The sequence below is a fragment of the Manis javanica genome, chromosome 16 (genome assembly GCF_040802235.1).
Source record: "Manis javanica isolate MJ-LG chromosome 16, MJ_LKY, whole genome shotgun sequence".
NCBI lineage: Eukaryota > Metazoa > Chordata > Mammalia > Pholidota > Manidae > Manis > Manis javanica.
The window spans coordinates 26,635,721-26,649,168 of record NC_133171.1 but is presented as its reverse complement, the minus strand read 5'-3'; the positions used below and the strand labels follow the sequence as shown (position 1 = coordinate 26,649,168).

At 52.8% G+C, this 13,448-nt stretch overlaps 1 protein-coding gene across 1 annotated transcript in view; it reads right to left on the bottom strand.

Annotated features, from left to right (window-relative positions):
- B3GAT2 (beta-1,3-glucuronyltransferase 2) overlaps positions 1-13,448 on the bottom strand; it is a 46,308-nt gene that overhangs the window by 12,885 nt on the left and 19,975 nt on the right. Inside the window, exon 2 of the mRNA XM_037012625.2 lies at positions 9,711-9,855. Within this exon, the coding sequence (XP_036868520.1) occupies positions 9,711-9,855 (145 nt within the window). The remainder of the gene's footprint in view (positions 1-9,710; positions 9,856-13,448) is intronic.

The window sequence follows — 13,448 nt, the reverse complement described above, 5'->3', positions numbered from 1 at the left end:
TGATGGACTGTGATGGCAGGGGGCACGCCCACTGAGGGGCTGTGACGGCGGGGGGCACGCCCACTGAGGGGCTGTGACGGTGGGGGGCACGCCCACTGAGGGGCTGTGACGGCGGGGGGCACGCCCACTGTCGGGCTGTGACGGCGGGGGGCACGCCCACTGATGGGCTGTGACGGCGGGGGGCACGCCCACTGTCGGGCTGTGACTGCGGGGGGCACGCCCACTGTCGGGCTGTGACTGCGGGGGGCACGCCCACTGTCGGGCTGTGACGGCGGGGGGCACGCCCACTGATGGACTGTGACGGGGGCACGCCCACTGATGGGCTGTGACGGCAGGGGGCACGCCCACTGACGGGCTGTGACGGCGGGGAGCACGCCCACTGTCGGGCTGTGACGGCGGGGAGCACGCCCACTGATGGACTGTGACGGCGGGGAGCACGCCCACTGATGGACTGTGACGGCGGGGAGCATGCCCACTGAGGGGCTGTGATGGGGGGCACGCCCACTGATGGACTGTGACGGCGGGGAGCACGCCCACTGAGGGGCTGTGACGGCGGGGGCACACCCACTGATGGGCTGTGACGGTGGGGGGCACGCCTACTGACGGGCTGTGATGGTGGGGAGCACGCCTACTGACGGGCTGTGATGGGGGCACACCCACTGATGGACTGTGACGGCGGGGAGCACGCCCACTGAGGGGCTGTGACGGTGGGGGCACGCCCACTGACGGACTGTGACGGGGGCATGCCCACTGATGGGCTGTGACAGCGGGGAACACGCCCACTGACGGGCTGTGAGGGTGGGGAGCACGCCTACTGACGGGCTGTGATGGGGGGCATGCCCACTGATGGGCTGTGACGGCGGGGGGCACGCCCACTGACGGACTGTGATAGCGGGGGGCACACCCAGTGACCGGCTGTGATGGTGGGGGGCACGCCCACTGATGGCTGGTGATGAACCACGAGCATAGCTCCTGGACATCTGCACCAGCTGTTCTTCTCTGGCTGCACATGAAAGTCACCTTCAGACTTGAAAATACACACACACATACACACATACACAAACTCTGGGCCCAGCTCAGAGATTATGGTTTAACTGATCGGCAATGGAGCCCAAGTATGGGTGTTTTTTGCAAAGCTCCCTGGGTGATTCTGAGGTAGGCCAGGCTGCCAGCCCCCGTGGGTGCCTGCTCACAGCGCTCTCCGGAGAACGGCTCGGCGGCCAGCACCCTCCCTCCACCCCCTCCGCTTTTTCCATCTCACCATTGCTAAATAATGGCAGTGTGGTGTCAGAAGGAGTAAGAAGCTGTAGACTCTTATAATTCTTAAACTATTTAAGGAAGATAGGATAAAATTCCTATTCAGCAAACAGTTACTCCAGCTACTACTGCCAGGGACCGTGCCAGGCCTGGGGAGGCAAGATAGGAGCTCTCCCCTCCGGGCAGCCCTGAGGGGCCAGCATGACGACACACGAGCCACCTCGGGGTGTAAATGCAGGATTCTAGGGGGGCACGGGGGAGCCGCACCTACACTGGATGGAAAATAAGGAAAAACTTCCTGGAAAAGGCGATTCTGGTACCACGGAGTCTTGACTAGAAATTCGCCAGCAAACCTGGGAAGACGGAGACATTGCATCATCTGGGCTGGGGCGCAGTCATGCTGCTGTCCAGCACCTCAAGCCATCAGCCTGGGGCAATGCCCGGCTGGCCTGGGGTGGGCTGGAGTCGGGGGCTTCGCCGTGCAGAGAGCCTGGGGGCAGGAGGCCTCTCAGGGGGCTCAGGAAGAGCACCGGCTCTCCGGGCCCCACAAAGTCAGCGCAGAGGGACGTGTGGGGGTCACAGTGGCCAGCCGTGCACCGAGGCCCCGCGCTGGCAGCCAGAGCCACCGTCCTTAACTCACTCTGCACGCTAGTAAGCTGTCTGCCTCTTGAGACGCCAAATGAAACATGTCTACGGACGCTCTCGCAGGGACTCTTAGAAAAGTCAAGATGGTGAAAAGGGATGTTTCTCCCCACCTGCGGTCTCATTAGAAAATGTGAGCATCATTCTCTCAAATTCTTCCCCAAGTGCCACCAGTAACGGAGTAGAGAACAACACCCCCCTGAGCAGCACCAGCAGGCCGAGACGAGCGCCCCTCCAGACACCTGCAACATAAATGTTACAGACGGCCTCTGCTTCTGAAAGCACAGATGCAATTTGGTTTTTCAGCAGGAAATCACGAGAGCTGGCAAATGTGCTTCTCAACAACTTTTTAAAGCCCCTTGATCTCTTCCGGGGTATTTTATCTAGAGGAAGGGCCGGTGTATCTTCAGGTGCCGTCCTGCTTCACCGAAGGGTGAGGGCCCTGATCTAACAGCCACGGCAGAAGCGAAGCTCATCGGAGCGCAAAGCAGAGCTCACACGTTCCTGAGTGTCGCCTTCATGAGTGACTCAACATGGCTGCGAATGTCGAGTCAAACATTCGCAGAACAGCAGGAATCTATTTTGCACGTATCTATCCTCATTGCAACCTCACCATAACCCGGAGGTCAAGAGGTCTGATCCCGCATCCACAGGTGAGGACACCTGCTTGTGCCGCGGGGAGCCCGGGGGCGGTGATCCCTCCCCCCACAGCTCCCTGTGCAGATCCCCCCGCCGCGACCTGATGGTTCCCCCAGACAAAAGGTCGAGCCATCTGAACCCAGGCGAGTCTGAGCCTACTTCTCGGTTGAGACGCAGCCTTCCGTGTCTGCAGCGGTGCGTGACCAGCTTTCCATGGGGCATCTTACTCGGGAAAGTGTTCACTCCATTCCCTCTGTTCTGCAGATGAAGAAAATAGAGGCTCGGGGATCAAGAACCTGCTGACTTGGTGAGCAGATGAGATGGGGTTCAAAGCCGATGGGAGGGCCGTCTTTTGAGACCCACTGACCTGAGTTGAAGCCCGGCTCTTCTACTTAACTGCTTGCACCCTTGGACTGGTTACTCAGCGGGTCCAGGCCTTGGTTTCCTGACATTTAAATGAGGAAACTAATCCTAGCACATGCCCGGAGGAACTGAGGACTGACTAAGCAAGCAGGTAAGTGCCTGAGAGCATCTCCCGCCTGGTAAATGCTCAGCAGACTAGCAGGGCTGCTGGACTCCGGCGTAAGGGGAAACTGGTCTCACAAAACTCCTAGTCCTGAAGGAAAGCTTTCTTGCACTGAAATTCTGCGTGGACAGTGCGCCACCTGCACCAGCTCAGCCTGACCACGGCCGTCCACCATCAGCGGCCCTAGAGGTTGTTCCTGATTGTGAGCACAGGGATGCCCTTCCCCCACCCACCCCCTCAACGGGGCACGAGGGTCCCTGCGCCCACGAGGGGGTCCCTGCACCCACGGATAGCCCGCAGGGAGAGCCAGCAGGGGGCGCACTTCAGTGATCTGCCCAGTGCTTCCCCTCGGGCCTCTTTGTGACAGTCAATATTGGTAATTTCTTTAAAGAGGTTTGCCTGGCGGTGGGGACAGAAGCTGGTGCAGGGCAATTTCTCAGCCCACTGTGAGGCTGGGGCTGCAGCGCACACAAGGCTGGAGCTGAAGATGGCATGGAGGGCAGGCCAGCCCAGGAGCAGCTTCTGTCCCAGGGAGGGCATGTTTGGTCAGGGTGGGGTGGGGACGTCAACAATACAGCTGAACATGTACCAGCGCTGTGGTGGGGAAGCGCGGGGCCTCTGGCTATGGGAGCTACAAGGCCGGGGAGCTTCTAAACCTGGGGTGCCAGCAGAGGCTTCCAGAGGAAGGGGCCCTTAGCTAAGACCTATGGGACCACAGGGCTGGCGGGGACGACACCCCGGGCGTGGGCATCTATGCAGGCCGCAGGTGAGGGGTGGGGGGTTCTGCGGTGCAGGGTGTGCGGAGGACCTGCAGGGGCTGGTGCCCCCAGTGACCAAGAACAGGAAGGGGGCCAGGTGGGCCTCCAGGCAGGGCTGAGGAGGCCTTGACCCTGAGAGAGGAGGACCCTGGGGGCAGGTACGGCGCACACAGGAAGGCCTGGCAGGCACCCTTGTCTTTTCCTCCTATGCAGCCTGTGTGAACCCCACCACCGTGCAGAGCCCAGCACGCCCACTGGGAATCCCAGGCCTGGAAACTGCAGTCCAGGAATGTGGTTCATTTTTCCTATACGCAGGCTCCCATTCCTACACAACTGGTATTCTGGTTAGTAGAATGCTCTAATCACCCAAGATTACCATTTTTTCTGCATATAAATTACAACTCAAAGGGTAATAAAACAAATTACACCAGTTAAAACAAAATTTAAATCTATCTGTTAAAACCATACAACAGTATTAAAAAGATCCAAATTTCTCGTTTCTGGGCAGAATCTGAAATGGCTTGTTAAAATCCTACAAATCCCTAGGGGATCCTGTAAGGCCTCCTGTCACCTCCTACTCCCCCCGCTCAGCCCCTGGCCCCAGGCTGGCCCCTCCCGCCCCGATACCTCATCTTCAGGTGATACCTGCCGCCCCATCTGTCCCCGTACTCAAACGATTCCCGGACTCCCCGGTGTCTGCAGTGATGGGGCGGATCTCTTGCAGCCATCAGCCCTCAGTCTGAGCCCAGCTTGCCTTACCCCTGAGCACCAAGCCAACCCCAGTTTATTGCCCAGACACATGCTGGGGCCTGGCCGGGGCCTACACGGGAGGCCCCCGGGGCTACGCCTTCCACACCCCGACCGCCCAGCTGCAGTTCTCTTCTCTCTCTCCATGTGGGTCCCAGACTCCCCGTGCACCTCATTTTCTACCACAGTACAATCTGCCGTGTGCTCATGGCAGCCACCCTCTCTGGGGCCAGACACCACACCCACAGGGCAGGCGTCCTGCAGGCCTATGTCCCCGGGCAGGGCTGGGTCGGGTCGGCCAAATGCAGCCCACTGTGCATCCCCTGCTGTCACTGTGTGGTGGCCGGTGCCTCCCAACGCCCCAGGCCTTGGTGTCCAACTCACTCCATCTGCGGACTAGGAGAAGGAGGGGAACCAGCCCATCCGAGGTCACAATCCCCCCTCCTCTCCTTTGGGACTCTGAATACTTAGAGCTTCCCTCTCAAAACGCCAGCTTCTCTGGTACCGAAGGGTGAGGGAGCAATTCCCCCACCCCTTAAACTGCTCTACCTTGCCCCCATCTCCATCCTGCCACAGTTCTGCAAAGAATCGCCCCCTGCCCCTGGCCAGCCAGCGGCGCTCCACCCCCACCCTGTGCCCCCCACCCCACTTCTTCTAGAGGTTGCTTCCAAATCACGGATCCTACGCTAAAAAGGCCCCTTTACATCTCCAGACACTAGAACTACTGCCAACTAGGAACGGTGATAGGCTGTAAGGACTGGAGAAGCTAGGCGCCAACAGAAACACACGTATAAGTAGGGTGGGCCACGTACAGTCACCTCCATCCTTAGAGTCAGAACTTGTCAGAACTCCCCACCTTGGGGCTGGAAGGGACTCCCCGGTGAGCCCACCCACCCTCTTCCTAGCACCCCCCCCCCACCGAGCCCTCCCGGCCTCCTGTGACCACCGTCCTGCCGCAGTGGACCCTCCCCCTCCTTCCGTGGGCCCAGCTCCTCTCCCGCTTTGCTCTCTTGGAAACCTCACATTCCTCAGTCTTGCTGATCTTTAATCTCTTCGGTTCTGCCCTTTATTTTCCCATATTTCCCTTGTTCGTGGCTGCCAAGCATCTCACCGCCACCATCTATGTGATGCCAGCGTCTGGCTCTCACACTCCCCCACCTGCCAAGCACCCTCCTCCCACATCCACATTCGTGACATGTGGCATCTAACCGCCAGGTCCACGTTCACCTTCTTCCCACCTGTGCGCCCTGAAATGCTCTTCTGGGGCCCTGTGTCCTTCCCTGGCTCCTCTCCCAGCAGCTGCTTTAAAGGATGCAGCCCTGCACACTTCCCCTGTGGGAGCCCACCTGATCCCAGAGCTTCCACACGCCCACGCCCACAGGACGACGACAGACCATCCCGTCTCCCACCCACGAGCAACAGCCCTTTATCACATTGCAGTCACATCTCATTTTTATCAGGAATGACAAAGTCCACAGACAATCTGAAAGTGACCTGACCCATCACGCGCGTACCCTTTGCTTTCAGGGATGAAACATCAGTAAAAGGGGATGTGGGAGACGCTCTCCTTTATGATAGGGAGTTTGAGACAGGGACTGTGGGTTTAGACAGAGTAGGGTGAGGGCCTCTGGGAGAAGCAAAACAGGGTAGTCACAGTCAGCACATGTAACAATGTGTAGAGAAACTCCCATCAAAACTGTGTTAAACATTAAGCAACATCAGAGTCACACAAACTCTTTAGGATAGAAATAACAAATTAGGAATATAGGCAATTTTCAGCAGGATTGGTTAAAACAAAAAGGCAACATTGAGGCTAGGACCAATAATAATTAAACACCTAAAGCTATAAACCCTGAACAATGCCCAGCCACAGACTCTCCTGTCCCCTCCTGGCATGTACCAGGAGCCCTGTCCTCTCGCTTCATCTCTAAATAGTAAGCCTCTCCCTCGCTTTCCTACCTTGAGTGTTTGCAAAGTTCATTCTTTGACTCTGTGAACAAGAACCCAGGCATCACTGTGTCCTTCCCTGAGCCTGCGGTGTAATAAAACGAATTGCGTCTGGTCTTTGTGCCTAGTTCTTGGCAGGGAGCTTGAGGCGGGCCCTGGACAGCTGCAGGATGTGGGCCATTACCAGAAAAACCAGTGGCATGATTAGGGGGTCGGAGCTTCGGGTCTTCCTGACCCCTGCGGACAGAAGCTGGAGACGGTGTTCAATCCTGTGGCCCCTAATTTCATCAGTCAGACCGTCATCGTGACACCCCAGTAGGAGCTCTGAACACAGTGCTCGGTGGCGCTCCCGAGGTTGTGAGCAGAGGCCTCACCCTGCGTCTCCTTCCTGACGGCGTCTTTTGTAAAGGAACTACGATGAGTACAGCACTACCCCAAGTTCTGTGAGTCCTAGGAAATTATCAAACCTGAAGAGAACATCAGATTTACAGCCGCCTGGTCAGAAGCACAGAGGGCTTGGAGACCCCCTGAGTGTAGCTGGAGTCTGAAGTGGGGCAGTCTCACTGGGAACTGTGCCCCCAAACAGCGGTCAGTGCTAGAGCTGAACTACAGTGTGCCCGGCTGGATTTTTACCAGGCTAGAGTTCCTACTATGTGCCCTGCACTCGGTGGGAACTGAGCATGCTGCCACCAGAGGTACACAGTGCCCGGCGGCCACCCTCTAGAGTTAAGATTAAGATATGTACATCGCTGAGAATTCAAAGTATCTCAGCCTTGGGTTCTGAATCTGAACCAATATACACCTCCTGGGGCGGCCGAAGTTACTTTAAGCTTGGCCCCTGGAAGGGGCCCAAGAGAGTCTGTCGCTTGAACATTTGTGTGTGTGTGGGGGGGCGGGTAATGGGTAACTTGAAAATGAGGTGGGAAGTACCGTTTTTATAGGAAGGTCCAAAAGGGTTATCTCCCTTTTCCCACAGTGAATGAACCTTATATGGCATCTAAGCAAAGCTGTGAATTTTCAGGTTTTAGAATGAGAGTAAACTGCTTCCAGATCAGAATCAGAACCATTATGAAGTCACCCTCACTTAAAGGCTTCCAAAAATATCAATAATTTACTGAAAATTAATTTGCAAAGCAAGCTCATGTGTGAAGAAAATAATTCAGAAGTTCTTTTAGACAGAAATTTTACTCCTATTTTGAAATAGGGACAGTTAATACAAAACAAGAAAATCATTCATATTTTATGATGGAGCTTACGTTTTGGATATATACTGAAATGCTTAGAAAAATCCAAACATCAGCCATGTCACGGAGAAAAGTTTCCCAGAGAATCTGGCTGTGAAAGAAAAGCAAATATCTTGTCATGGGCCAAGTCTAATACACAAACCCACTGCCTTTCTTGAATTTTCGATATCACTATTTGGATCCAAATTCTGGGGAGATCAATGCAAAATAGTGGGTTTCCCAGATGAGTGATCAGCTCCCTAAAATCGCTATAGCAAATCCAGGAAGACTCACCCAAGCCGTCCTCACCCTGCATTTACCTGCAGGACAGCTGGCAGGGCTCCTGTGCGTAAGGAGGCGTGCTGGGGAGTCTGTGCTGAGGCAGGGCTCTGGGAAAGTCAGGGGTGGGACACCCGTCAGCCGGCTGCTCCAGCGGGCACAGGCCCTCGCTTAGAGTCCACGGACGGGCTCTTCTCTGAGCGTCCCCAGGGGGAGGCGGGAAAGGAAGGCCGCGTTAGGAGGAAACCGGGTCCCAGAGGAGCGGAAGGCTGTGCCCAACACCCCCCACATGTACTCCTCGAAGTTACAACTCCCATCAGCAAGAAACCCGAGTCTCAAAAGACACGTTACAGTCACTCTTACAGTTGCAGAGCCAGGGATTCAGCCTCTGGATAATCCCGAGGCCCCTGAGGACAGCTGCCCGACCGCCCCGGGCCCCGTCGGGAGAAGCTCGGGCAGATGCCCGCTCAGCGGCGGGGCCGCAGGAGCTGAGGACCAGGGGAGGCTCGAGCAGGGGAGGGACAGAGAGGCCAGGGAGCAGGAGGCCGGCCTGGGAAGGGCAGAGGGCGGGCTGCCTCGGGGTCGGGGGCCACGGAGCAGGCCCGTACAGCTGGCACTCGGGACACGTGCTCAGCGCTGAGTGGACCCTCCCTGTCTGTCATCTCCGCGGGTGCAGGGCGACAGCCGGCCCGTCCCACCCTCAACGGCCCTCCCTCCTGGGCTGCTTCACGGTCTTGCTCCCTCAAGTTTATTGTATTGTCAGAACACAAGTCATGAACCCAGTTCAGAACACAGCTTTCATCCCATCCGAATTCTGAGCATAGACATTCTGACTGCAGTCGGGGAAGCACACAGAAGACTGGCCAAGCACAGGTTGACAGACTGACAGACAGACAGACAGACAGAGCTGCGTCCCAGAGCTGAAGACCGGCCAGATCAGTTTTGAAGCTCTTCTGCCTTCCTCTTCAGAGTTACAGATGCCACTGTGCCTTTGCTCTAAGCCTCAGGTTTCAAACTGCATCCCTCCACAGCTACCATGGCACCATTTTACATAGCCCACCGAAAATGAGCCACTTTATGGTAAAGTAGCATTTTAGAATTTGTGGTCTACAAGGTCTTATTCAACTCAGTTGGTCTGAGAATAAAAACTTTAAAAGACAGTTTATACTCAAAGTTAATAAATGTTTGAAAAAAACCGATTCAAGTTTATATTTTAACCATTAAATGTATCATTAAGCATAAAAGTTACCAATGGGTGTTAAACTGACTAGCCTATTGATTGCACGTCACTATTAAATTTCTCAGTAAGCATGTGATATACCGTAACCCACTGGGCTGTAGAGAGAGGGTCCAAAGGGACAGGAGGCAGCCAGGCCTGGAGGCAGGGGCCACGTCTAGCGCCACTGAATCCCCAGTGCCCAGCCCCACACCTGCCACATACACGCTTGCTGGATAAAGGGAATGGAATGAACACTCCAGTCACCGTAAAACCTGATTTCTCCTTGAACTGACCAAAAGCGTATCTCAAAGGTTTAGTCAAACAGTTCATCTGCTGGACATAATCTGGTCTAGGGTTTATGCAGAGTGGTTATTCAAGGCCGCCCTCCGCCAGGCCAGAGTCACGATCGGGACTACGGCAGGAGCGATCTGGCTGCGCTCCTCACCTGCCGCATCACCACCCGCGCTCCTCACCTGCCATGTCGATGGCGAAAGGCCTGTCTGCCCTCCAGCCGGTGTACCAACCAACGACTTTGCCATTTTCCACCAATGGACGTTCATAGCGTCGCCCGCCGACCAGGCCCACCGGCCAGACAGAGACCTTGCGTGTAGTTCGCATCTGTAAATAGGGGAAATAGATGTGGTTGAGGTTTCCTTAGGGAAAAGAACTTGAAGGCAAAGAATATGAGCCGCACAGACAAAACACAGGGGGAGGGGAGAACAGCCCCTGGCAGGGTCCCGCACATGGACTACACCCCAACGCGCGACTGTCGCCAGTGCTGCGCCATCGGCAAGTGCCCCGTCAGGAACGCAGCCAGGCCTCCAGGCCTACGAGAAATAAAGAGGGTGTCAATGGCTGAGCATCACTTATCTGAAGCTAAGAGTGACTATCAAGTATTTTCTATTTGTCTCAGAGCTGAGTCTCAAACACTACTTGGGTCTTTGGAAGTGAGACGGTTTAGTTCCCCTTCAGGAAACTTCATTATTACCCAGGAACAGCACACATCACTCAGAAGGGCCACAGGAGTCGCCTTCCTCCGAATTTTTTATCATTACAGACACACAGAAATCTTGCCTGGGGACGTTCATAATGGGATCCACATACAGAACAGACACCAAGCATCTTCCAGAGGAAGAAAAAGAAAAACATACCCTAAAATCACCTGCCTTTCAAGGCCAACTGGGCCAAATGAGAGAGGAAATGGCCTCATGCAGGCAGTTTCGCATAGCTGGCCCTCTTCCTGCACATGTGGGTGGACCATGTGGGGCTCTGGTCAAAGACACGCACTACTGAAGGTCACTGGCTGCATTTCTTTCAGGGGAAAGATGCACAATAGGGCAGCATCTTTGGGGAAAACTACCACCTACCACCACCAGCTTCTAGGACACCTTCCCCAGCAGGTGTGCTGAGCAGAGCCACAGTAGGCACTCAGCACTTTTGTGCCCACTAGGAAAGGCGCCTCGTTTCCTGGGCAGACACACTGATGTGGGGGCCCGTGGAGGGCCGTTGAGTACAGGCCAGATCCCTGCTCCATTCCCTCTGTGCCGTGTGCCTGGACAGGACGACCTTCAGCTGCCCAGGGTGGCTCTGCTGTGGAGGGAATTACACTTTCAACACCCATTCTTTAAATTTTATTTGCTACAGAATTGGGTCATGATCAGTTGACCAATGGTTAAAAAATATCTATCAACGAAGTTTTCATGCAAGAAAGAAAAGATGTGGGGATAGATTTTGGGAAAGATTTTGAAATGCACTTCAAATGAAAAGTCATATTATTAAAGAGTAAAAATAATTGGAAGGTCCTATAAGCCAGGCATCCCAAAATTACTTTTATTAATATCCCACCTCACTCCAAAAAGAGGCTTTAAGGGCATGAAGTGTTCCAGATAATGAAGACCTCACTGTAGTGGCCTTTCACAAATCTGAATTACTCTTTTTATAGCCTTTAACTTTTTCAATAACTTAGCTCATACTACCTTATATGACAATTTTTTATAAAGTTCTAGTGTGGTATGACTGACTGCAGCAAGGAGCTAACAGTCCTGAGGCCGTCGCCTACCGAAAGGCCTGCTTGTAAGGCTGGCTCTTGGCTGACATCAAAGAACCTGGCTTTTAGTCCCCATGCCGTTAGGTTGTTTTGCCTGCCTGAGGCACTGAACGCCTATTTTCCTTTGGGGAGTCTGAGATACTGGTGGGCAGGGGCTGCCTAAGTGAGCAGCCCCCAGTCGAAACCCTTAACCCTGAATTTTAAGTGGCTTCCCTGGACATGAACATGGTACGCCTGTGCTTACACTGTTGCTGCTGAAGGGCAGGTGTGCTGTGAGTGGCCCCCCTTCCTTCAGTATGTCTCCCCGGGGTACCTGTCCCTCACCGACCTGGCTAGGTACCATTACTGCATCACTGGAATGAATCTCAGCCGCAAGTACAACTCTATGCTGGGTCCTATGAGTCCTAGTAAATCACTGAACACACATGGATGGTCTTGGGGACCCTTGAAAAAAATAAAGTGTAAAATCTGATACACTGTGACATACATTTATAGCCAGGAATCCGTCACCAACCAGAGACAGTGAACATACCCAGCCCCCCGCAAAATCCTCCTGTTCTTTCAGGCTAAGCTTCCCACTTCCCCCCACATTCCCTGTCCCCCCACAACCTGCTCTCTCTTCTGTGACTCTACATTAGTTTGCATTTCATAGAATTTTGTATGTATGGAATCACAGTGTATACTGTTTTATTCTTGTGAAAATTTGCCTCCTTCCACTCAACCTAACTACATGGAGATCCAGCCCTGCTGTAACGTGTGCCAGCAGTCCACTGCTTTATGCCGCTGACTAGTAGTCTATTCTGTGGCTGTGGCATTGTTCGTTTTAACCTGCTCACCTGCCCACGGACATCTGGACTGTCTGGCTATGACAGATGAAGCTGTTGGGAATTTGTGCACACCTCTATGTGGGCTTCACTAAAAAAATATATATTAAGACCAGAATGACTGGATTGTATGGTAGGTATACGTTAAACTTTTTTAAGAAACTGTCAAAATTATTTCCAAAATGGCTGCACCATTTTACATTCTTACCGGCAATGTAGGTTCCAGTTACTCCACATCCTCGCCAACAATGTTAAATTTTAGCCATTCTAGTAGGTATCGGCAGTACCGCACTGTGGTTTTAATTTTCATTCTTCTAATGACTACTGATGTTGACTATCTTTTCATGTGGTTGTCATCTATCTCTCTCCTTTATTGGAATATTTAAGTCTTTGGCCTATTTTAAAAATTATTTATTTACTATTGAGTTTTGAGATTTATGTATTCTGTATGCAAATCATTTCTCTAACATAAGATTTGTACTTTCTCCCAGTCTGTGGCTTATCTTTTCATTTTCATAATGGCATTTGAAAAACAGAAGCTTTTAATGTGGATGAAGTCCAGTTCATTGATTTGCTCATTCATGGATCATGCTTTTGGGCTTGTATCTAAGATACCTTTGCCTCACTCAAGGTCACAAGGGTTTTCCTTTTCCTTTCTGGAAGTGTTATGGTTGTAGGTTTTATATTAGGTTATGATCTATTTTGCATTAATCTGTGTGTATGACATGAGGGACTAACTGAAGTTCTTTTCTTTTTCTTTGCATATGGATATCCAAGTGTTCCAACTGTAACATGTAAATGGATAGGTAATTGTCCCAGAGTAACTAAACTGCCTTCGTACCTTTGTCAAAAATCAGTTGCCATATGTGTGCAGGCTTATTTTTGGACATTTTTCCTCTGATCCATTGATCTATTGGGCAATCTTGATGCTAATACCACGCTGTCTTCTGATACACTGTCGTTTTGTAACTGTTGCTTTGTAACAACTCTGGTTACCAGGTAGTATCAGGCCTCCAACTTTGTTCTTCATCAAAGTTGTTTTGACTATTCTAACTCCTTTTCATTTCCAGACGAGTTTCAGAGTCCATTTGTCTGTTCCAGCAAATTGGATTGGAATTGCACTGACTCTATCAATTTAGTGGACCTGACACCTTAACAAGGCTGAGCCTTCTTACACATAAACACGATGGATCTCTCCACTTCTTTAGATCTTTAACTTCTCTTAGCAATGTTTCAGTGATTTAATTTTTGCATCCATTTTAACATTAAATGCTTTTGTGTCCTAGGTCTTCTCCATACGTGAGGGGAAAAAACACAAAATTTAGTAAGATTTTCCCTAA